This window comes from Grampus griseus (assembly GCF_964374135.1).
Source record: "Grampus griseus genome assembly, chromosome: 1".
NCBI lineage: Eukaryota > Metazoa > Chordata > Mammalia > Artiodactyla > Delphinidae > Grampus > Grampus griseus.
In genome coordinates, this window is record NC_139017.1 from 83,442,260 (window position 1) to 83,468,628 (window position 26,369).

Here is a 26,369-nt window from a genome sequence, read left to right on the forward strand (position 1 = left end):
CACTTCCCTTAATGGAGGTTAGCACTTCCCCAGCTCTGGGAGAAACCCAGACTCTCAGAAGCAGCTGACTTTGCTTCATCCAAAAGAGAGTTAGGTCTATATGGCAGAATCAAAAGTTCTAAATAAAAATGCCTTCTCTGACGAACAGAAGTTTGCCACCGATCACACTGACAAGAAACCTTTTAGAAGATGTCTTAACTCCAAACAGTGTCTCCAAACTGGGCCTAAATGAACTTTTACAGAGTTCATTTGGGACATGAGGAAACAGAAGGTGTCAACAGGGCCTTTGTGCTCATTGGGGATATGGGGAGAGGCAGAACCATCCATGAGACCTGTAATTCTGCCTTTTCTCTAGGAAGCAAGAAAAATTGTGAACTTTGCTTAAGGGCGACGGAGTGGAATAGTCTCAGAGCTAAGCAGCCCACACACACATTACATTCTGGCTAGCCTCTTGTTTGTTAAAAACTTGAATTGCAACCAGGTTCCTCTCTTGACAAGGAAGGCACTAGGGCCCAGGAGTGAGGTGCTGGCTTTGTTGTGTGACCACAGAGTCTGGTTACGTACTAATTTCCTCTAGGGCTTGAGATGAAGTCAGTAAACCACAACCTTCAACATGCTCTGCTCAGGTGGCAGCAGTGGCTTCTCGGTGCTGTCTCGGCCATGACACACATCTAATATGCCCTCCCTTAAACCACTTGTAGACTGTCTGTCTTGCCCTGCAGCATGGACCAAAGAGAGATTCTGCAGAAGTTCCTGGATGAGGCCCAAAACAAGAAAAGTAACAAAGAGGAGTTTGCCAATGAATTTCTGGTAAGTCCGATGTGTGACATTCTCAGGGTAGTTACGTAGACTGTTTGATGACAGTGGTCCAACTCTGCTAGACCAACTTGCTCTTGGGATAAACTGACCTTTCAGGGGAAGAAGGTAACCTAAAAGTTTAACTTCTCTAAGTGTTTTTTGTGTATTTTAGAAGTTCTCTCCAAAATATAGTTTTAAATATTTTGTTTGCTAGTTCTTAGAGTTTGACTAGGAATCCTACAGATGATATACAAAATTCCAGTTGTATAAATCTAATATTAATTGAATATCTGTAGTTCCCAGGTATCTGAGTTGTGGTTTAGGCTTCAAATGACTAATTTTAATTAATATCAAGAGGAAAGAGATCAAGATTAACTTTTTATGCTTTTAGCCTCCCGTGGGTTCCATTTGGATAACAAAAACTCTTGAAGAGCACTGAAACTACTTTCCGCCATATTTCTTTTTTCTTTTTTTTTTTTATGAAGAAAAAAATATGAGAACATGAGTGTTTGCAGTAACAGGGTTTCCTTAATCTTCTTTTGCTTGGAGGGGTGGAATGGCTAGGATGGGGAGTAGAGAAAAGTGAGGGATGGAAAGAAACATAAGCACAAGGTAGCCTGGGGTCAACTGGATTTGATTACCCAGAGGAACACTGCATCTCCTCTGGGGGAACGGTGCTTACTGATGCAGTGGCAGCTGGGTAGGACTCACTCATCCTATAACCCAGCACATCAGATGACGTAGGATGTCTGATAGTACCTATCATGTATTTGGGAATACTTCCAGCTGGTGTTTCAGAGTTATAAGAACTTCAAACTTTACCTTTTCAGCTATGAGGAAATGGGAAAAATAAGGGAATTTAAATATAAAATCTGAAATTAAATCATGACAGTGTCATCAACCAAATTATCAACTACTTGCCATGTTCCTTAATCTCACCAAGTCTCTGTTTCCTGACTTCTGAAATGGGGATCATAATGAATTTCCTACCTCTCTGCACAAGATTATTGTGATGACTAAATATCAATAATAATAATACTTAAATGTGGTCATTCATTCAGTAATATTTATTGAGCACCTTCTATGTACCAAGTTTAGTTTTAGGCACTGAGGATATAGCAGTGAACAAAATAAGAACCTTTTTGCCCTCATGGAGCTAACATTCTGATACCAGATAGTAGATGTGAAAACACTCTGTAAAGTCCCGAGTGATTAGATGTTATGATTGAGTGATTGCATATTATGGTAGAAACCCCTGTGTCAGCTCAACTTGGATAATGCCGTGGTGTCATGAAAAATGCACTCTAGTTGCCACTAGCCAGGCAGTCTTAGTCCTTCTAAGTAGAGTTAGCAGGGAGGGAGGGAAGGTAGAAAGCATGGCCTATGTGTCTTAGACATGTGCCTTCCCCGGGCTATATCTCCTGAGCCAAATTCCCCCAATGCAGAGAGGTAAAAAGTGAGGTGAGGGGGCAGTGGCAGCCTCTGTTATTTTGGTTGAGTTTTTAAAAATAATATAGACTACATCCCTAATATTTTACCTTTTCTTAGCTCAGTCATTATAGTCTTTCACCAAAATATAGCAGCTACCTCACCTCCTGTTTTCTCTGCCTCTAACCTTGCCCCACCTTCAATCAATTTTCTGTTTAACACCCAAGTGATCTTTTAATACTACAGGTCTGGTTATTTTTTCCCTGCTTAAAAACCTTTCATAGTTTGTATTTTTTCCAGCTGTTTAAAACTGTGAACTATAATACGCATTGAGAAAAGTACATAAAATGTAAGTGTAACTGTAAAGCAGCCATCACCCAGGTCAAGGGATAGAACCTTGTCAGCCCCAGAAGACCTCTACATGTTTCTTTCCCATCAGGTCCTCATCCCCACACCCACCCTGTCCTGCCCTGCCGAGAAATGATCACTATCCTGACTTTTATATTAATCACTTCCTTGCTTTTCTAGCTCCTAATTCTACGGACCTTGTTTTTGGGTGGTGATTAAGTGGAACCTCATTGTTCACTGACTCATGTCCTCCAGTGGAAAAACAGAGTCTTTCCCTCAGCCCCACATAAAGGTTCAGCTGAAATACAAGAGAGAGTAGCTTTGGGGGAGTTGGGGAGCAGTGAATGAGGCCAGGCTACTTGCTTGGTATTCACAAGGTGAATACCACCCTTAAACTGGAAGGCTTTCCACCTGGTCATATACCACATTCCACCTTCAGCCCTTAACATCTTCTCCCAGGATTTGATGTTTCTGAGGTTTGAGGGCTGATTCTGTGACACAAGGCCACTGCTGGCCTGAATGGTGGTGCCTCTGAGGGAATTATCAAAAGTCATCTCTACTTACAGGTAGACATTCTGTACACCCTGCCCCGCCACTGAGTCCATGGCTTAGATTTCAGTCCTCACTTTCCCCTTGGCCAAGTATCTTTGTGCAGAGCACAAAGCCCTACTATGATAGCTAGAGCCAATACCATGCTGCTTTGGTCTTTTCCCAATGCCAAGACTAAACTCAATAATTCTTCTGTAGTTGAAACTGCCACTGACCACTCCTATAAGGTTTTCATGCATTCATTCAAGTATTTATTGAGTGCTTCCTGTGTGCAAAGCATTGTGCTAGATACTGGTTCTGCAGTGCAATACTCCATGCTTTGGTGGAGCTTATCTTCTAAGACATTAGAGGACGTCTTAGAGAGACAGACATTAAACAACCAATTACTCTATTAAATATTTAATTATAACTGTGATAGTCTTGGTGGGGTGTCAAGGAAGCATCACATTCATTATCTTATTTATTACTCATTTAAAAAAAACCCTAGGGCTTCTCTGGTGGCGCAGTGGTTGAGAGTCCGCCTGCCGATGCAGGGGACATGGGTTCGTGCCCCGGTCCGGGAAGATCCCACATGCCGTGGAGCGGCTGAGCCCGTGAGCCATGGCCGCTGAGCCTGCGCATCCAGAGCCTGTGCTCTGCAACGGGAGAGGCCACAAGAGTGAGAGGCCCGCCTACCGGAAAAAAACCCCCAAAAAACAAAAAAACAAAAAACCCTGTGAGGTAGTTCTGATCTCTGACTTACAGATAAGGAAACTGAGGCTCTGAGAGGGTAAATAATTGGCCTAAGCTCACTCAGCTGTTCAGCCATAGACATGAAATTTAACCTGGATCTGTCATATCAGAGCCTGTGAAATTAATCCCAATGCAATAGTGTCTTGCTTAAGCCACTAACCGTAGTCCCTCAAAGGGCCTAGCATGAGGGTAAGTCTCTAGATAGCATAGTTTCTATACAGCAGAAATAGCAGTGTGCAACCACACTATTGAAAATTTCTTAAAGTACTTAAAAAAAATAAAGCCTTATTGTTTTTTTTTATAAAATAATATTATTGCAAGGTAAAATAAAATAAATTCACCATAGTACCAACATCCCAATAAATACAGTTTTGGGGGGTGTAGAAATTCTAGTTTTTGTCCATTTATATTGATAGGATGCCTTTTATATTACTGTAATTATAAGCATAGCTAAAATTTTGTATTCTCATATTTTCACTTAGCATTGTAACAAAACTATCATGTTGGTTAAAATCGATATTAATGACTTTTAATGCAGGATAGTATGATGAAAATATAATAATCAAAGTAATAGCTAACACTTCTATATCTCTTATAGACACTGTTCTAAACCCTTTTGTATGTCAACTCATTTAATCTATTGAGGAAGGCACTGTTATTATTTCCATTTTATGGATGAGGAAAATGAGACACAGAGAAGTTAACTGACTCACTCAGGGTCACATAACCAGTAAGTGGTGGAACTGAGTTTCCAATTCCGGCAGTCTGGCTTTACCTTCTGTACTTGTAACAACTTTGGAATCATATAAATCTGGGTTTAAATTTTCCTTCTGCCTATAATTAGCTATGTGACCTTGAACAAAGTAACTAAAAAGTGGTAACAAATAATATTCACTTTGTAGAATTGCTGTGAAGATAAAAGAATGAATATATAAAATGCCTGACATGTAGTAGGCACCCAAATAAGTTAATTATTTCTCTAGTTTTGGAAACTGAGGTTATTTCTCATTTTTCCTGATTATTGATAAAACTGCAATGAATGTTTGTCCATGTGGTTTCCCCCTTCGTTTGGGATTATATCCTGGGGCTAGATCCCCACAAGTGTTTGTTATTATTCCTGGACCAAAGAGTATTAGCATCTAATTGGTTAAGGTTTGCCAAATATATTTCCAACAGAGTTTTTAAAACTTGCGATATCTGAATTTATCATCTTCTTTACCACCTTGATAGACTCAATTTAATATCTAAAAAAGATAGTAATAGGTAAAATTTTTGACTGCTTATCATATCCTAGGCAATCTAAGTGGTTTACCATATATGATCTTAATCACTACAACAACCCCAAGAGGAAAGCATTATCTTCATTTTACCCATGAAGTGGCAAAACCAGGATTTGAAACTCCAGTATGTTTGATTCCAAAGCCTCTTAGTCACTATACTTAAACTGCATCGAGTAAAATCATAGCATGTTTTATTTTTCTAATTTAATTAGTGTCAAATTGTACTTTGTTATGTTAATTTGATTTATTTTATTTCTGAGCCTGAAAATTTTCCATGACTATTTTCAATCTGCATTTCCTCATATGAACTTTCGGTTCATGTACTTTCCACAATAGCTAATCATGGAACCATGTTCCAGACTCTGTGCTTGAGTGCTTCACGAACAGAGCCTCATCTAATTCCCAAAGAGCCCTTTTTAATGAATGGCTAACAAAGTCCCACACGGACCAGCAGCTGAGTGCTTCTCCAGCTTCTTACAGCATGTTCATTTTCTTGTCCTTGTCATGCTTCCTCTGCCACAGGACTTTGCACACATGCTGTTACCTCTACCTTGAATATTCCCCCATACTCCTCTTCACCTAGTTAACACTTCATAATTCTTCAGATAACAGTTTGGTGGTCGCTTTCCCAGAGAAGCCTTCCTTGACCTCCTTAAATATATCGAGTAAGTTCTCAGCACCATGTTTCATTTTTTAAAAGCTTCTTCTTCCCCCAACCTCACCCAAGCTGAATTGAAGGTATTCATAGCACTCATTACAATTCCAGTTTTACATTTATTTGTCTGATTATTTGATTAATGTCTGCTTTCCCATTGGATTGTAGCTCCACAAAGGCAAAGCTCAGATTTAGTTCTTATCTTGACATCCTCAGCGTCCAGCATAGTATTTGCTGTGTAGTAGACACTGAGGGTCAGAGAAATTAAACAACTTACCTAAGGTCATGGATTTCATAAGTGGTAGAACTCAGATTTGAAATAAAGCTGTTTAACTTTTGAGCTTGTGCTCTTGTCCCCTCCCGCCACCCCGCTCTATTGCTTCCAATTTATCCATTGGTCTTAACTTCTTAAACTTAAAAAAAATCATAGAATATAACATATACACAGAAAAGTGCTTTAAACGCAAACATAAAATTTAACAATTAGTAATAAAGCAGGCATCTATATAAGCATCACTCAGATCAAGAAGTAGAACATTGCCCACACCCCAGAAATCCCTTGGGTGTCCTTCCAGATCACAACCACCCCCAACACCCACCTGACTAGAGGTAAACACTATCATGAGATTATTTTTTTCTTTGTTTTTCAGCATAGCTTCAAGACATATATATCACTAAGCAAAAGAGATTCATTTTACGTGTTTTTGAATTCTATGTAAATAAAATCATGTTATATATACATTTTTAATATCTTCCTTCTTTCACTCTACATTGTGTTTCTAAAATTCATTTGGTTGCATGTAGCTGGGTCTTAATTCTTTCTAATTATTTTTATGAATTCTGTCAAGGTTCAATATATGCAATTACTGTTGTGATCACAGAGCGCATGGAGAGAGGCCAAGCAGTCGCTTAGGGTGGTATTAACTATTTTGGATCACCATAGTCCCGTGTCTTGACTTTAGCTTTGCTGATCTAAAAATTCAATTTTGTCAGTATGCTGAGAGTGATCAGGATCAGGCAAACACATAAGAAATTCACCAGAGGGCTTCCCTGGTGGCTCAGTGGTTGAGAGTCCGCCTGCCGATGCAGGGGACACGGGTTCGTGCCCCAGTCTGGGAAGATCCCACATGCAGTGGAGCGGCTGGGCCCGTAAGCCATGGCCGCTGGGCCTGCGCGTCGGGAGCCTGTGCTCCGCAACGGGAGAGGCCACAGCAGTGAGAGGCCCGCGTACCACAAAACAAACAAACAAACAACAACAACAACAAAAGAAATTCACCAGAAACAAGAATGCCAATTTATTAATTTTGGGCAGAGAAAAATCACTATCAAACAGAGTAGAAGTTTACATTGGCTGGCCAGCATATTCTCTAAATTTGGAGAGAAACTTACATGAGAAGCCAATGATAATCAGAAAGTTGCTTGAAGAGCATAGTGATTTTAATGGCCTCAACTGTGATGGTATGAAGTCTTCATCTCCCTGTTTGAACCCTCAGGCTGGTGGCCACCACTCTTTTCTGGACAACACTAGGGACTTTACTTTCCTTCTTCTAAGCTTAATGAGGGCCATCCTCTTCCATTAGTGTATTTTTTTTATCCGATTGATGATAATTTACAGAGGAATAGGTATTCACTTTGGTCAACTACAGCAACCGATTGTGGTTTTATGACATGTACATTTTAGCCACTGTATTAAATATGGGTTAAGGCTTGGTTATGTGTTTTTATGCTGGTCAATTTGCTGCATGTCTTTATGTTTAAAACTCCTCAGATGTTTTTTTTTCTTTTCTACATTGGAGGTAGTTGAGGCATCTTGATTTAGAAAGCATGTGTAGAAGTATGAATTGTGTAGAAAAAGTGAGAGCTTAGCTGATGACAAGTGTGCTAAATATGCATGTATGAGCTCGTTGGATGTCTATATGTATGTGTTCAAATGCTGGCTATGAATACAGAGATATGAACACAGCTTCATGTAGGTAGGGTAATTTGAGTACGGTGTATTTTCTTCCTTCTAAAAAATGTTTTGGAGTGAAGAAACCACAAAGGGAAATACAAATAAGAAAACTATCACTAATAACACTTTACTTATCAAAGGCACCTATACTTAAAACATTATAATCCTAATGTTGACCAGCATTCAAAAATATGCCATCTCCTACATTGCTGGTATACCAGTCTCATATATTGCTGGTATAACTTTCTGGAGGCAAAATGTGTATATGGGTTCTGATATGTATTTAGTAATATGGATCAAAAGCCTTTAAAATGAGCAAGTTCTTTGATCACTCCAAAAAATTCATCTGAAGGAAATAATGAAAGATATTTATATAGATTTTGGCCACCTATTGTAATATTGTGCATAATTATTGTTTAGGAAGATTGGAAGCAACTCAAATGTCCAATAGTATAAAGGAGCAGGTTAAGTAACTCATGTTGCATCTCATACAATAGAATACTCTGCCACCATTAAAAATTATGTAGAATAATACAAATTGATAAGTAAAGAGAGCAAGTTACAAAACCCTATATGCAGTGTGATTCCATCTTCATTACACATGTATAGATAAAAGTTGAAATGTAATGTTTTGAAATATTAAGAATGATTAACTGAGTAGTGGGGCTATAGGTGATTTTTAATCATCTTTTCTGGGTTCTCTATATTCTAAAATTTCTCCAATTAATATGCATTATTAAAAAATATGTATTACTTTTTTATTTAAAAATCTATATCAAAATTTTTCCTTTAGTGTTGTTGGAATCCATTTAAATAATAAAAAGCCAAAAAAAGAAAGGAATTTTATGTTTCCTGGAGATGAGGTGCTTTTGTAGAAAAGGTAAATATCGTATTAATTAAATACAAAGACATATTTATTAAATATGAAGGATTCAATGAACCCTAATAGAAAGAAGGTATCCAGTTGTGAAGGTCAAGTACTAATGATGGTTTATAATGCACTAGAAGTCAGATTGGTATTATAGCAACTTCTGGAGACTTATCATAGACAGACCAGAGAAGACCTGGATACATCTTAGTTCTATAGAGAAGATTTAGATACATCTTGGTTCTATATTTATTTATGGTAACAACACTAGCCAAGCAGTCACGAACACAGTACCTCCTGCCTAGCAAGTGCCCAAACATCTGTTGAATTGAAATGACTCATTTATGTGAATCAGTCTATCACTTGAACATACTTATCAGCATTTCCTGACTTTTGTGCCCATTAATGTATAGTTTTTTGCTGCTTCCACTGGAATAAATATATCACATTACCTCTAAAGCTAATTTCTCCCAACTGCATCTCCAGTCTTTCACTAGGGACCACCCAGGCCCACATTTTCAGTTATTCACAGGACATTTAAAATACATTTTAAATACATGTCTTGCCATATCCTCACATTGTATTTATCTAAAGCTGAACCTCTTGGTTTACTCACCCCAGTTTAGCTATTGCTACCCACCTGCTCACTTACCTGACTATTGGATGGCCGCCCAATCCCCATAAGTTTGCCTGTCTAGCTGGAGATGATTGTATGCACACTCAGGGCCAGTTCAGTCTCGTCCTGCATTCCTACTAGTGGTACCCTTGTTTACTGGATGTAGAGGCCTGAGCTCCTAATTCCATTTCTTAGCATTCATGCTTTCTCTATCCTGTTGGAAGCTTGGAATAGATAGTACTGACCTGCAGTTGTAAGGCATTGAGGAACTATCTTGAGAAACTCTGGAGACAGCCCAGCTTTGAGTCCCCTCTTCCGCCTGGCACAGGAGGGCCAAGACTGATTTTTCCCACACCCAAATGTAACTTATGCTGTTTTCTATACAATAGTGTAGTCCTCCAAGGCAAAGGTATTGTGGTATTGTGCTTCCTTTTTCCTTTCTGTTCTCTTTTGGGAGTGACCTTAGTTCATTTACTAGTAATTACTTTTCTAGTCAATAAGATGAACATGCAATAGGTTCAGTCCTGATTCCTAGAGATTCATGGCCAGGACCTCGGTTCTGTTTTCCTATCTTGAAAGGAAAGGGGTAGCATAGCCCACAAACAAAATCAGCTTACTGTTAGCTTATCAAGCATGAACAGAGTCTGGTTTCTCATACATTCCAACTTATCAGGGGCTCAGGAGGCCCCTTTTCTTTATTCCCTCAGCAACTTTTCCTTATTCCCCAATTGTTCTTGTTGGTGCTGCCTCTAGGGAACTCACACCCACTTGGTGGTTGGTAGAGAAATACTTTCTCCCTTTAACCTATCCTTTCTCCCCCAATCCCAGCCCACCCCACATAGCCCTACTTTCTCTTTTATACCCTTTTGCTTCCTACCCTCAGAGTTTCTCTTTTTCTGGTGAGGTTTATCAGCTCTCTGTCCTAAGTTGGCTCTGATTTTTTCTCTGTTGGGGTGTTGGAGCCTGGGGGGTCTAGCAGGGAGAGAAGGGGAATGAGAAAAAGATCTTCACAATGGTTTGACCTCTAGGTAAGATATCTGAAAAAAAAAATCTTTCACGCTTTCCAAATTAACAATTCTACAGGCATTTCCTATGTGATGTTCTGCTAAAAGAATGTCCCCATTTGACATCCAGCCAGATAACTCTGGAAGAAGGAACAGAGTAGGAAATAAAAAGCCATTCTCTCCCATTGTTGAAGGTGGCAGTGAAGACAGCTAAACAAACATAGGTTAAACACACACACACACACACACACACACACACACACACACACAACTTTTATCTGTGAAATTTTACCCAATTAATTTAGGCATATCTTTCAAAAAGAGCTTTGCCTATGGCATTCTCCCTGGAAAGCATTCCGCAAGCAAGCAAAGCAAAACAGATAAAAACAGTGTAACAGGGAGTATGCACGAGGCTCTGTTCCGGAAATTTTTAGAATGAACTGCTTTGGGAGTTGACATCTTTTCAGCCGCCCTGGAATCAATGGCAACCTGAAAATTATCATTCTGAAGGTGCACAAGAGCAGAGAGAGCTGAGAAATTGGTATAACTTGGAAATTGATACCAACTGGAAATATTTTATATTCTTTCATGTATTTGTGCCACATCCTTAAATTTCCAAACTAGTCCACTTACATCCATCTTGGTGTAAAAATATGCTGTATAATGATCCTTTCAGCATCTCTCCTCCTAAATCCAATTCTGAAAACCCACAAGAATTCAAACCATGGTAAGAAATTAGGATTTAAGAACTAACTGTATACCTGTTTTTAAATAGATTGCCTGTGTCTGATCTAACTCTACAAACAGAAAAAAAATGGTCATTAGAACAATACATGCTGGCATTTGTGGTCCAGCAGATAAACAGGCAGTGGCTGTCTGTTCCATTTGTCATCCTCAGTTGGAAAAAGCTTACACTCCTATACTTTGAATTGTTATAATAATTAATGATCTATTTATTATTTGGAAAGTATCACTTTAATTAGATTCTAGATATTTGATAATTCTTTGTATTTTGGACTCCCAGCTAACAAATTTTTCATGACCCCAACTTTTTTTCTCTCCTTACAGACTCAGTTATCAGGTTATCCTGAGCTAATTTTGAAATCTAATGATGAGTTTAGATGATTTGTTGGAAAAAATTTTCTATTCTCAACTACCTCTTTTATCTCTCTGTCTCTCTGTGTCATCATTCCTTTATTTTAGGCTCTCCCTTCCTCACCCATTTTTTTTTTATGACTTAGTTATGAGTGTCCTTAAGTAAACTCCTACAGATAGACACACATCCTAATTATGTGAAAACTCTATATGAAATATAAACAACTAAGTAAAATAATCAACAATTCCCTTCTTTTTAAGTTTTTCTTGTTGCCAGTCACATGAGAAAGGTTCTTTTTCTACTTCCTTATTTCTCTCTATTAGTTTACCCTGTGGAACAAAATAGATCATAATTATGGGTGAGAAAAGCAAAAACAGTACCAGGTATATATTTATGAGAAAGGAAAAGGGACCCATAGTTTTAAAGAAGCTATATTACATATAATTGTCAGTGACATCAGTTTGTACAATCTTGAAAGAACTTAGAAATCAATCTTTGGAAGGCTCATAATTGTGGGACAGTAGCAAATATGGGGAAATTAGCTTGGGTCCAACTGGGGAGAATCTTAAGTACCTGACTAAGGAGTTTTGACTTTTTCCTGGTAGCAAGGGGGATTCACTGAAGTAGTTTTTAGCATGAGAGAGATAAGAAAAGCAATATTTTAGTAAGATTAAATTAGCATAATTATGCCTAATGGATTTGAATGGGGAAAAAGAAAAGTATGAAGATGAGTTAAGAAGCAACTGTAACAGTTCAAGCTTTAAGGGAAAGGGCCTGAATTAAAGTATCTGTAGGGGCATAGGAAGGAAAGTTGATGCAAAATATTGCATGGGAAGAATCAGTTACACTTGCTGACTGAGTTAGAGGTGGGAATTGTGGGAAGTGGGGAACCTAAAGTAACTCTCAGTTTCTAGAGTATGGTTGCCTGGGGTAAAGATAGTGCCATTGGCATTAACTGTAGGGACGGTGATAATTTTCGTTTTAGATGTGCTGAGTTTGAGGCTGAAGTAAGGCACCCAGGTGGAAATGTCTAGGGTATGGTTGGAAATTCAGGAATGGCACTTAATAGTCAAATCTTAATGAAGAAATTTGAGAGTTATCTGATAGGAGTTGGAATTATAATTCAATTTGAATTAGTTAAATAAATTTTTAAAAACTGGTATGCCTTCTATAAGAGAAGATATCTCTGAGCAAATGTATTTAGTGAGAAGAGCAGAGAGTTGAGGACTTAACTTTGGAACCTTGGTTAATTCACAATTAGAAGATAGAAGCAGACATAGAGGCAGTAAGAAAGAATGAGAAGAGGGAAAGAGAAGTCAGAGAAGAAAGAGGAGAACCAAAATAATGTAGACTAATAAGGGCAAAGAGAGGAGGAAATTTCAAGAAGGAAGTTAAGTTAAAGAGAATGAAGACTGAGAAGATGCTGAGGCATCTGACCAATAGGAAGTAATTAATGATCTTCATGTGACCAAGTCACTATTAAATAGTGGGCAAATAATGAAAATTATTTTCCGTAGTTCAGTTCAATAAATATTTATTAGCTATCAGAGATGTTTTTCCCTTATCTTTCTCAAATTGAGTAAGGGTGGATAAAGGTCAGATCTACTAAATGCAGTTTCTTTGAATGATAAGGGAGTTGAAATCTAGGACAAGGTTGATTTATCAGAAGGAGCTAAAGAGGAACTATCATTTACTCTGACCTGAAATTTTGCTCTATACTGTAATGTTGGCAAGTGCAAATAATTTTATTTATTTATTGTTTTATATAGTAACAATACCTTTTCTTTATTAAACATGTACTCTGTACCAGTGCTTCACATACGATAACTCACTTAATTCACCCACAACTCTAAGGTAACTATCCCCCCATTTTACTTACAAAGCAACTGAGACACAGAAAGATTAAATAACTTGCCCAGCTTCATTCAGTCAGTAACTGTGGGAGTCAGAATTCAAACCCTAGTTTATCCAACTCAAAAATATACATCAGAATAAACCACAGAGCTGGTTAACAATACGGATGCCCACCCGCCTCCAGTGACTGCCATTGACTAAGTCATGGGGTGCAGATCACAGTACAGGTTAAGTCCCACCTCAGGTTCTAGACTACCTCAGTGTAGTTTAAAATAGCCCTGTAATAGCTGTAAAGAAAGTAAGTCAAACTTTTAATATCTGACTCTTTGGGTGGAACACAGGGTGTGTTCAGAAGATGTTATTTTTAAAATATTCACTGGTTTTACCTCTAAGTTTTAGCTATTTGCAACTCAGCTGCATTAAGTATGACCTTTTCACTTCTCCAAATGTCACTAAACTCTGTTGTCCTTATGCTCTGAGGCTCTGTTCTGAATGCAACCAGCCCTAGAGGATACTAAAACAGCTGAAGTGGAATGTTTGGACAGTGGAGAAGGAAAGCTCTCTGGAGATAGCTTCTTACCTCTTTTCTCTAGGATGATTTGATTTAATTACTGTAATTTTATTACAGACGCTGAAAAAACTATCCACCAAGTATAAGGCAGATAAAACCTATCCCACAACTGAGGCTGAGAGGCCCAAGAATATCAAGAAAAACAGATATAAGGATATCTTGCCCTGTAAGTTTCATTTCTCCCTTTAAACTTGTGCCTTCTCTCAAATTCAATCATCTTATCTTTTTTTACCCATTGGTTGCTGTTCCTAATCCTAGACCATGGCTTTGACAAATTAGTTGTACTGTATATGACTACAAAAGAACATTCGTTCATTCATTCAGTCTTCAAACACTAATGAGCCTCCACTATTCACAGTGCTACTTCCTGACTTACAGAAAGCCCTCTAACCAAACCCTCTTAATTAGTCTGTCTTTCTTTTATATTATAGATGACCACAGTCGAGTAGAGCTGTCCATGATAACCTCTGATGAGGATTCCAGCTACATCAATGCCAACTTCATTAAGGTACACCCAATATTCCATATTTCTCTAGGTACCTAAAAAAATGGGGTAGAGAGAAGGGAGGGATACTGGACAAGAAGGAGAGTATGTTATTTGTAGTCACCCCATGTAATTTCTGTTCCCCTTTAGGGAGTTTTGGGACCCAAGGCTTATATTGCCACCCAGGGACCTTTGCCTACAACTGTCCTGGACTTCTGGCGGATGATTTGGGAATACAGCGTCCTGGTTAGTGCAGAGTTACTTTTGTTACTATATTCTCTAGTTTTTAGGGATGAAGGGGATAGGGTGTCAGGATATGTGACTGAAGTTTGCTATGTGCATTAAAATCAGTGCTTTTTGGGGTCAGTCACTAAAATTTTGGTGTTCAGTCACCTTTTAGTCAAAATCACAATGTCACTATTGTTCAAGAAAATAAAAGTTCTCAACTTGACAGTCTCATTCGTTAACAAGAATTTACTGATTTGAATAGAGAAAAGGGAAGTGAGGACAGAGAGAAGGAAGGGTAGGAGCAACATTTTATAATCTATTAGGATTTCTTTTTTGGTTATTAAACAATAAAAGAATAAATAACACTTTTTGACTCTGGGACCCATGTATTAGCTGCTTTTTTAAACTATATCAGTGTTTAAGTTTCCATGTATTTCATCCCCCCAGATCATTGTTATGGCATGCATGGAGTTTGAAATGGGGAAGGTGAGTTGCTTTCTAGTAAACCTAAAGGTAAAGGAAAGAAGAAAAAGAAGGGGGAGACTTGGTAGCAGATCTTTCCTTAACTTAAGTGACTTGGTAAACATTTATGCTCATCTTCCTAGTTTTCAGTTTGGGAATGCCAAATGACTCTCAAGGCTTTTTTTTTAAACCTCTGAGAACCTCTTTCGCCCATTTTCCCAGTAGACTCTGTGTTTTAAAATAAAAAGAAGGTATACTTTTTAAAGTAACAATTCATTTTCCTGTTGTTTTTAATCAGACATTTTAAACTGCCAGTCAGAGCTTCTTTTGTGCCGCCCAGAATGGCCTTTACTAGCCACGTGTGGCTAGTGAACACTTGAAATATGGCTGGTGTGACTGAGGAACTCAATTATTTTATTTTAATAAATTTAAATTTAAAGACTGATATTCAATTCAGTTATTGGAAAACCTTGTTTGGAACAACTTGGGTATGTGAATCTTTTTCAACCATCAATTTTATGAAATCTAAATGGAAATTAAATATTTCCAGTTAAAGTTTAGCATATTAATTGAAATGTGCTGTAAATATAAAATGCATACTAGATATTGATGACAGTTTAAAAATTTCAAATATCTATATTGATATTTGAGTTTTATATTGAGTACATGTTGAAAAAATTTTTAATGTATTTGGCTAAGTAAGATATATTATTAAAATTAATTAAAATTAATTCCACCTTTTAACATTTTTGAATGTGGCTCTTAGAAAAATTTTAATTACATATGTAGCTCGTATTATATTTCTATTGAACAATGCTCTTCAAACCTACTGTTGCCATTCTGAGTTGATACAATTCCAGTTAAAACCAAGGGAACTTGGGGTCTCAGTTAGCTTGTGAGGCTTTGTTTTAATCTTTTTGAAACACTGAAAATGTCAGATCCCTATTTCTACTTTGTCGGACTTCCAGGAAGTCTGCAATTTGTATATCCTTTAGTGTTTGTTTTCCCATCTTTGGAGAATCCAGACACGGGTTGAAGCCCAAGGGGGTTAGAAATTCCTAACCTAAGGAGAAGGATACAGCTGAATTTGCTTCTGAATGAGGGAGGGTGTTTTCTTACCCAGAAAAGACTAGCATATATGGAAGGAAATCACTACATTCTGCTTTGTGCAACAGAAAAAATGTGAACGCTACTGGGCTGAGCCAGGAGAAATGCAACTGCAACTTGGCCCTTTCTCCATATCCTGTGTAAGTATGATGTCTATTTCCATTATGGCTGAGCAAATGCTCCAGGACCTACTTTATAGAGAGAAGTCTTTAAATGTTAGTCTTTGAAATAACTTATATTTTAATTTACTTCTTAGGAAGCTGAAAATAAAAAATCTGATTATACAATCAGGACTCTACAAGTCAAATTCAATTGTGTAAGTATAGAACGCCAAAGGTAACCTCAAAGCCTACAGAGATCAGGCAAGTAAATATATATGTGTGTGATGCAGTCTGGGCATAAGATAACAGGAAGTGGTAGGGCCTTTGATGTTCTGGATAAATCATCATAACCAAAAGAGACCTTTGGTGTAATCTGTGTTCCCCAACCTACTCCACACCAATGGCACAATATGAAATGACAATATTTCTAGGATGAATAGAGGCTGTGTATAGTGTGTAGAGGCTGGGAACCAACTTGAGAGCTCAAGCTGCTTGGTTTCTCTAAGGCAAAGGGATTAGTACATCAACGCACCTGTGACCCATTTGCAGCACACCAGTTGGGAAGTTCTGGTTTGGACCATTTTCATATCTGCATTCTCATGTGAGTGGGGCAGATAGAGACAGGCCAATAGTAAGTGACCTGAAATTACTTGTAATTGTTCTTAGAGGGCATATGGTCCCAGAGGCCTATAGGGAAGAAATCTCCATAAATTGCAAAAAATATATAGATAGATGCTACTTTGTAGGTCAGAGTAATCCTGTGATAGAATGAGGTGAAGCCCTAATCTTGAACTCTCCTTTTATTCTGGCTATTTTTATAGGAAACTCGAACCATCTACCAGTTCCATTACAAGAATTGGCCAGACCACGATGTGCCTTCATCTATAGACCCTATTCTTGAGCTCATCTGGGATGTGCGTTGTTACCAAGAGGATAACAGTGTTCCCATATGCATTCACTGCAGGTATGATGCTGTTGGATGAACCTTCTACCCAGAATAAACCAAATGTCACCGTCTGGCCAAGACTCCTGCTTAACTGAAGGAAGACTGACTTTGTTGGAATTTAAAGTCTGCATAAGATGTAGGCTCCTAATTCTAGGCTCACTTCTTCCAGTCAGTCAGAAAGGAATGAAGCTTAAAATTAGAATGATTGAAAGAGAAAAGTCAATAGCAGAAACTATAATAAATTCAACCTGAGCATTAAATTAGTATCTTTTCTGATAAATTACTTGTGAACAGCACAGCTCTAGAGACTTTTTGCTGTGAGAAGTTGCCTAGGATCTGTCCTGAGGCTCGGTGTAGCATGTGGCAATTGAAGTATGTTCTGAGAAATGGTAGGGTTTAGAAAGTTTCATGGGCTCTAGATTTCTTCTTCCTCAAATCTGCCAGTGAAATTTTCCAGCTACTGTCAAAGATCCACTCTCTGCAAATACACATGCTACTGTGATCTTTCATTTCAGTGCTGGTTGTGGAAGAACTGGTGTTATCTGTGCTATTGATTATACGTGGATGTTACTAAAAGATGGGGTGAGTTTCTCTCAACAGGCACTCGCCATTTTCTTAATCTTGCTACTTTTAGACTTAGAAATTGTTTGGTTCTTCAAAACATCTATCTCCACCATTCATCTTTTCTAGAATATTCACTTGTAGATTTGCTTTGTCAGACGATTAATTTAGTTCCTAAGTTGGTGGTCTCAAAATGTGGTCCCCAGACAAGAAGCTTCAGTATCACCCGAGAACTTGTTAGAAATGCAAAATTTGGGGCCCCACCTCGGATGAACTGAGCAAAAACTCTTGTGGGGGGGCGGGCAGGGACGGCCCAGCAAGCTCTTCAGGTGCTTCTGGAGAGAAGTAGTTTTGAGAACCACAGCCCTGAATCACGGTTACCCTTCCTTTAGACACGCTCCTTTAGCAGATGAACTCAATTTACTGCAAATTTTGTGTTCCAACCTGTAAATTTTTTTTTTAAGTCTAACAAGAAATGAGAAGTTTAAAATATGGGCTTTAGACTTATTTGCAAACTTCTTTTAGTTCATTAAGCTCTCATACTTACCTACTGAGATTTCTCCCTCATATTTTTAACTTCAGACATTTGATCACCTCATGTGAAATCATTTTGAAGAGTTTCTTCAGTATTTTGTAGGCTGTAAATCATGGTGCAAGTGATGAGAAACCCCATTAGTTTAAAAAATGCATTTCTTTTTCTAGATAGCAATAAAGGAGTAAGATATTTTTTCCTTTTATTTGGTAGATAATTCCTGAGAACTTCAGTGTTTTTAGTTTGATCCAGGAAATGCGAACACAGAGGCCTTCATTAGTTCAAACTCAGGTATGGACTGTGGTGAATAATATAACATGTCTGAGTCTGGTTTCGTCTCTCTGTTTAATAATAATAAGGCATCCAAAAACAGCTGACTACTTTACTATCAAGGGTTTTAGTCCATTTCCATTTCCTCTAACTCTGAATATCCCAATATTTTTCCTGTATCCCTTGCTCTGGACCAAATTCCTTTCATTCCTTATATTTTATAGCCTGTTCAGAAAATATTAAGAAAACAATATAATATTTCTTACAAAGGATGTTGAAAAAATTCAACAAGCTGTTTGACTTATTAGAAAGAAATAGCTGGGTCAGGTTAACTTGAAATTTTGTAGTGGTACTTCATTTCTGAAACCATAGAAAATCAGAGATCTGTAATTTCTTCTTCAGGAGGTGGTAACAGAATCTGCAGAATGAAGTCTATATGCTCATTTTAGAAAATGATAAAAAATTTAAAAAATCATCCATAATCCTGTCGCCTAGAGGGAGTCACTGTTACTATTTTTCTGTAGTTTCTCCTGGTCTTTATTCTTTGTATATTAAAAAATATTACCAAAAAAACCATAATTACAATCATACTATATATGTGATTATATAAATGTATCACAGTATTTTAACCTACCCCAGATTGCTCACACTTTTATTCCATTGGAAATGCTTTTCCCCTGTTCTCTCCTCTCCAGCTCACGTTCTACCTCCTAGGTAAAACATTCCCAGCCCAAATCTCTCACTTTCTACAGTATTAATTCCACCCATATTTCTACACCAATAATTTTACCTATATTTCTAAATGGTCTCCATCTTTAAGATAGAGTTTAACATTCACCCATTCATTCTTTCATCAAACATTTATAGGTATTTATTAGGTAAGAGGCATTTTTGCATAATTTGTTAGAACTACTTCGTATTGCTTAAACAGCAAGAAATTAAAGTGCTTAAAGCACTTACAAATGAACTTGCACATAAGTTTAGAAGTAAAACAATTGACAATGGCAGTTCAGATATTTTCATCTAGAAGTTGTAAATTGAGGGGAAAAAATTATGAGCTATTATAATATAAAGCTTCTGTTTGGCCCACACAGGTTTTCCACTAATAGTTAGTGGAAAAAAAGAATTCTTTTTCATCTGTTGCCTGTAGGTGTTTTCTATATTCAATGTGTAGGGGGGAAAGTTTATGTGAAATGAAAGTATTGGCTGGTTTAGTGCTGTCAGACTTAAAAGAAGCCCGATCCATGTAGATGTATAAAGATTCCAGGAAGTATGCAACCTAGTTGTATAACATTAAATTATAATACTGAATCAATAAATAAAGCCATACTCCATTTCAGAAAAAGTCCATTTCAGACCTACTTTTAAGAGTTGGAAGACAGCTGAAACAATTTTAAGTTAGCCTTCACATTTTGGCATTAGCAACAACTATTTGAACAAATCTACCAGCTATAGCTGCTTTTTATGACACTGCTCTAGCCAGGAGATAGATAACACTGTAACCAGATGAGTGCTTCCTGTCTGATTTTTCTCTCGTCTTAAAAAAATTGAAGAGTGTACCAATGGCTGTGTTGGGTGATATAGACTCTGCATTGTTCTCCTCATACGATTATTTTTGGAAAAAATTATATTTTGTTTGTATAAGATTGTGTGAAGTGTCATAGAAGACCCTGAATAGGCCCATTCAGATGAAAAGTAGATCCAAAATCAAGTGCTCAAGCAGGTACAGAGGCAAAAACAGAGTGGTAAAAACCCATGAACCTTGTAGAGGTCTCATTTCTCTACAGTGAAATCCCTTTATAACCACAAATTTCCAAACTCTATTTAGGGGTCTACTTTTTTTGGGTATCTTTGCTAAGACAGAATTTCAGCAGCTTGATATAAGTGCACTAAAGTAAGAGTCAAAAGATTGAGGTTCTAACCGAAGACATGGAAATTACTTCTGAATGATCTCGGACAAATTGTAAACAGGGATAACAACCTAGCTACTTTATAGATCGATCGTGAGCCATGTTAAATAATACATCTTGAAGCTATCTATTTAGCCATCAACCATGTCTATCTACCTTTTCCCGCAAGAGGCGAATTACAAAAAAAAAAAAAATGCATCCAGAATGGAATAAAAAACAATTTTTTTTTTGGCTCCATGGCATGTGGGATCTTAGTTCCCCAGCCAGGCATCAAACCCGTTCCCCTTGCAATGGAAGCACAGAGTCTTAACTACTGGACCACCAAGGAAGTTCCTGAAATAAAGATTTTAAAGTGTGAGCGAATTAGAGAGATTATGGGTGGAAGGAGAGTTAGGTAAGAAAGTGGGGTTAGAGCATAAAAAGCATGCTGCAAGGTCATTGTATATTAGCTAGAGATAGATAAAATAGTTAGCTGTTTCTAGCAGCCTAAAAATGCTTTGAAATCTGACATGGGCTACACAGACATAAGGCACTGTAATTAAACTAATGTTTCAGATCTGCTATACTATGATTTGATTGGTGTTTATATTCCTGAAATCTGGTTAGTTCACGAAGTTTTTGTTTTTGTTTGTTCCGGTTTGCAATGCTTTTCAGGAACAGTATGAACTGGTCTACAATGCTGTATTAGAACTATTTAAGAGACAGATGGATGTTATCAGGGATGAACACTCTGGAACAGAGGTACATTTTAAATTTGATATTTTGTAAAACAGTTTTTTTCATGTTTGATTTTGGTCAAGGGATTTCAGATTAGTTGCAGGACAACTTATACTTTATCATCACAACTAAATTGGAGTGTCAGGTGTGCATGGGGCTGCACTATAAATCTCCTGTGGAGGACAATTTAATTGAAGTACTTTAACTTAGAAAATTAATCTCTTGGTTAACCTATTGCATACCATTTTCAGCTAAATTTAGAAACAATAGGAGTGGGTTAAAGGGTAAGCATATATTCTGTTTCCATGTTTTAAACAGTTGTGTGGCAATTTAGAAGTGAGAGTGACAATTACAAAGTGAAATTATAGTTGAGTACTGACGTGATTTTTCAGGTTACTCTAGCCTCATTTTGATTGCATATGTGTCATCAAATTTTGAGAATATTTTAGAATAGCTAAAGGATTCTTAGCTGAAAATGTTAGGTATAAAAACAATTATGATTTGACCAAATTCTAATTTAAAAATATTGAGCATTCTAGATATGTTATTTTGATCTCATCACAAAAATTGATGTCAAATATTTACTGTATAATCACAAAGTATTAGATTCTGAGCAAACCTTAATAAGACAAAATTATTGGTTTACCTTCCAGGGTGTATGTAACATATACAAATTAATTTAATTTTTAATATCTCATTTTTGTATTATGAATCTGAAAATATTCACTGAGTACCTACTGTTTCCACAACATTAGGAATACAAAGTATATAAGACATAACCCTAATATCATAACTCCTATCACTTGAATGATGAAGCACAGGGAGTGAAAGAAAGCCAAAAAACTGTTGAGGTTAGGGAATGAACTAAGCAATCCTATAGTTAATGTCAACTCCGGAGAAACAATGTAGGGGAAGGAGATGGAAACAAGAATATAGTTGCCAGACATTGTTACTTATATCCTGTTCATGCCTGCTTCATTGGCTAGTACTCCCAGAACAAGTTTAAATAATAGAGGTGATATGCATGACCTAATTTTAATGGGAGAGATGCTCATGTTTCACTACTAAGTGTGATGCTGATTTGATTGGAGATATAGTTTTTAATTGTTTAAGAAAGTATTCATTGACTTCTATTTTATTAAAAATTTTTTTTGGAAAGAATGTTGAGTTCTGTCAACTGCATATCTTTGCATTTATAGAATGATCACATGGATTTTCTCCTGTGACATATTGAAACAGTCATATCCTTGGATTTGTTAATATCAAGCCATCCTTGCTCTTAGAATAAAACCTTCTTGAACAAAGAATATTCTCTTAATGTGCTGCTGGAGTACATGGGTTAATATTTTATTTAGGTTCCAGGAAATGTCAGTACTCAGATTTAGCCCAGTAGTAGTGCCATGGCTCCAGGCAGTTGAGTTGTTTGGAGTGTGCCCTTAGTCAATAAATGGGAACATAGGAACATGGTTCAACCTCCCACATAGGGAATTGATTAACACCAGCCAAGGAGGACTTCTGCTTCTGGGAAGATCGAGTAGACATATTTTCCCTATTCCTTCTACTAAATACAACTAGAAACCCTGGACAATATATACAAAACAAATATAAGAAGACTCTGAAAGATGGAGAGAAGACAGACCACTAGGGACCTTGAGACCTGAGGAATGACATGATGGTGAGTTCTTTTTCCTCATATATCATGGATATGGAACTGAAGGAACCAACAACTTGGAAATGCCAAAAGTGCAGACAAAAAAACCTCAACAAAATCCTGCTCTCTCTAGCCAAAGGACCAGGAAAGGGACAGCCCAGCAAGCCAGAAAATTTTTAGATAATAATTACTCTACTTCAATCAACACCAAAGAAAAAAATGGCTCCCAACCCTACCTATGCCAGCAAAGTGGAGAACCTAGATTCCCACCCTCACAAAGACTGTGATAAAGAGAAGGTCAGTGGGTCAGATATGTGTATTCTCTGTCACATCAGAAGGACAGTGCTAATGTGTCATTCTTGTGAGCATTCTAATAAAGAAATACATATATCTGTTTAAAAAAAAAAAAGAGAGAAGGTCCAGTAAAGAGCTAGGAATTTCATCCCCACTGGCCTGCAATGAGGTTTCCCTGCAGTGTCAGTAGAGACCATGTGGGGAGCCTGACTTTCCACCTGGCAGTAACCCAGTGCCCCCATGCCACTCCACTGATGGAGTGTCAGAAGAGACCTAGTGGAGAGTCAGGACTTTCACCATCATCCAGCAGTAATGAGGCCACCCCGACCACAGTGTCAGTAGAGACCACATGGAGAGCCTCTCCCAAGGTGTCTCCCTTCAGGTGTCAACAGAGACTGTGAGGAAACTGGTGGAGGTAGAATCTACTTGGCAATAGCAAGGCACTAATGAGGCAGCACCCCCTCGCTCCTCTTTCCCCTGTCAGAATGGATTTAAAAAGGAGAAGCTAAAAGGGAAGGTTTAACTGAGATCCAGGGATTTATAACAATACAAAAATATCTAGGTTTCATGTGAAAATCACTTGTCATACCAAGAACCAGGAGGATTGTAAACCAAATGAGTAAAAGACAGTCAATAGATGACAACACTGAGATGACAGAGGTGTAAGATTATCTGACAATGATTCTAAAGTAGCCATGATTAAAATGCTTCAGTAAACAATTACAAGCATGCTTAAAACAATAGAAAGGCTCATCAAAGAAAGATAAAGACCTGCCAAAGAAACAGAAGATATAAAGAAGAAACAAAAGGAAATTTTAGAGTTGAAAAATAACAGTAATGGAAACAAAATAGCTCAGTAGATGGGCTCAACAGCAGAATACAGGGTACAAGGAAAGAATTAATGAACTGAAAGACAAAACAATAGAAATTGCCCAATCTGAACAACAGAAATAAAATAGACTAAAAAATAAAATAAAATAAAAATAAAAAGTAGACAGAGCCACAGGAAACTAAGTGACTGTAACAAAAACCCTAGCATTAGTGTCATCGATGTCCAAGAAGGAAAGGAGAAAAAAGACGTGTCTAAAAAATTACTGAAAGAATCATCATAATTAAACTTCTGAAAACTAAATACAAAAATTCTAGGAAGCAGCCAAAGAAAAATGATCTTAACTCTAGGGGAAAAACAATTAGAATGAAAGTGAATTTGTCATCAGAAACCATGGAGGCCAGAAGGAAGTGGCACAGTATTTTACAAGTGCTGAAGGAAAAAAGCTGTCAACAGAATCCAATACCCAGTAAAAAAAAATCCTTCAGGAATGAAGGGGAAATCAATACAGTCTCAGATGAAGAAAAACCAAGAGAATTTGTTGCCAGTAGACCTTCCCTAAAAAAAAAAAAAAAAAAAAGGCAGAGGAAGTTTTCTAAATGGAAAGGAAATGATGAAAATAGGAAGAACATGGTAAGCAACGTGGGTAAATATAATAGGTTTTCCTTCTCCTCTTGAGTTTTCTAAATTGCTTAATAATTGAAGCAAAAATTATAACACTGATGTGGTTCTAAATGTATTAGAGGAAATATTTAAGACAATTATACTGTAAAAAAAAAGGAAGGGTTAGACACGTAAAGGGAGGTAACACTTCTGTATTGAACTAGTAAAATGGTAATACGTATAGGCTTTGATAAGTTATGAATATATAATATAATAACTAGAGCGACCCCTACAAAAACTGTACAAAGATATATCTTAAAAAACACTATAGGTAAATCAAAATGAAATTCCAAAGATGCAGGAAAGAGAAAAAGGCAGGAAAAAGAAAAGAGAAATGAGAAACAGAGAGAAAAAACAGAAAACAAAATATAAAGTTGGAGACTTAAGCCCTACCATATTAATAATTAAATTAAATGTAAATGGTACAAATACACCAATTAACAGATTGGCAGAGTGTATTGAAAACATGACCCAACTATATGATGTCTATAAGAAACACACTTCAAATATATAGGTTGGTTTAAAATAAAGGATTGAAAAAAAGATATATCCTGTAAACATTAGTAAAAGGAAACATTAATTAAACATTAATAACATTAATAAAACATTAATAAAAGGAAACATTAATAAAAGGAAAGCAGAAGTAGCTATATTAATACCAGATAGACTTCAGAGTAAAGAAAATTATCACAGTTAGGGAGGGAAGTTGTATAATGATAAAAGGGTCAATCCCCCAATAAGATGTAGCAATCCTAAGTGTGTATGGACCAAACAGAGCTGCAAGATATGTGAAGCAAAAACTGATAGAACTAAAAGGAGCAATAGAAAACCCCACAGTTATAGTTGGAGACTTCAAAACTGCTCTCTCAAGAACTGATAGAAAACTCAACAGAAAGTCAGCAAGAATATATGAGAACTTAACACCATCGACTAACAGGATCAAATAGATTATTTATAGGACGCTCCACCCAACAATACAAGGATATACATTCTTTTCAAGTGCTGATTGAACATATACCAAGATGGATCATATCCTGGGCCATTAAACAATCTCAAAAATATAAAGAAGTGATATCATATAGAATGTATTCTCTGACTACTATGGAATCAAACTAGAAGTCAATAGCAGAAGATAACAAGAAAAGATCCAAACACTTGGAAACTACACCAGACTCTTCTAAATAATTCATTGAATCAGAAAGGAAGTTTCAAAGGAAATTTCTAAAAAACACATTGAACTGAATAAAAATGAGAATACCACATATCGAAATTTGTTGGACAGAGCTCCAGTAGCGCTGGGAGGGAAGTTTATAGCCACCTACATGCATACATTAGAAAACAGTAAATGTCTCAAATCAATAATCTGAGCTCCCACTTTATGAATCTAGGGGGAAAAAAAAGAGAGAAATAAACCCAAGAGAAACAGAAAGAAGGAAATAATAAAGAGTATAAATCAATGAAATTGAAAACAGGAAAACAAAAAAGAAAAATCAGTGAACCAATGATCTGGTTCTTTGAAAAGATCAGCAAAATTGACAAACTTCTAGGAAGAATATAAAGGAAAAAAGGGAAAAAAATAAAAATTACCAATATCAGGAATGCAAAAGGGGCTATTTCTACAGATTTTGCAGATATCAAAAGGATAATAAAGGATATAGTATGAACAACTCAACACATACACATATGACAACTTAGATAAAATAATGTATTACTTCCTCAAAAAACACAAACTACCACAGCTCACTCAACATGAAATAATTTGAATAGCCTCATAATGATAAAGAAAACTGAATTTATAATTTAAAAATTTCCCAAAAAGAAATATCCAGGGTCACATAGTTTCACTTGAGAATTCTACCAAATC

The 26,369-nt window shown here is 36.9% G+C and overlaps 1 protein-coding gene across 4 annotated transcripts in view; it reads left to right on the forward strand.

Moving 5' to 3' along the window:
• Nucleotides 1–708: 708 nt before the first annotated feature.
• PTPN22 (protein tyrosine phosphatase non-receptor type 22) overlaps nt 709–26,369 on the forward strand; it is a gene marked incomplete at its 5' end in the record, with an annotated part of 49,972 nt that continues 24,311 nt past the window's right edge. The window contains 11 exons of one of the 4 annotated variants that reach the window (XM_082662043.1): nt 709–810; nt 13,808–13,916; nt 14,182–14,258; nt 14,385–14,480; nt 14,910–14,948; nt 16,100–16,171; nt 16,288–16,347; nt 16,954–17,096; nt 17,594–17,660; nt 18,385–18,462; nt 21,006–21,092. In XM_082662043.1, the coding sequence (XP_082518169.1) occupies nt 724–810; nt 13,808–13,916; nt 14,182–14,258; nt 14,385–14,480; nt 14,910–14,948; nt 16,100–16,171; nt 16,288–16,347; nt 16,954–17,096; nt 17,594–17,660; nt 18,385–18,462; nt 21,006–21,092 (915 nt within the window). The remainder of the gene's footprint in view (nt 811–13,807; nt 13,917–14,181; nt 14,259–14,384; nt 14,481–14,909; nt 14,949–16,099; nt 16,172–16,287; nt 16,348–16,953; nt 17,097–17,593; nt 17,661–18,384; nt 18,463–21,005; nt 21,093–26,369) is intronic. The other 3 variants (XM_082662044.1, XM_082662045.1, XM_082662046.1) reach the window with 3 other exon arrangements.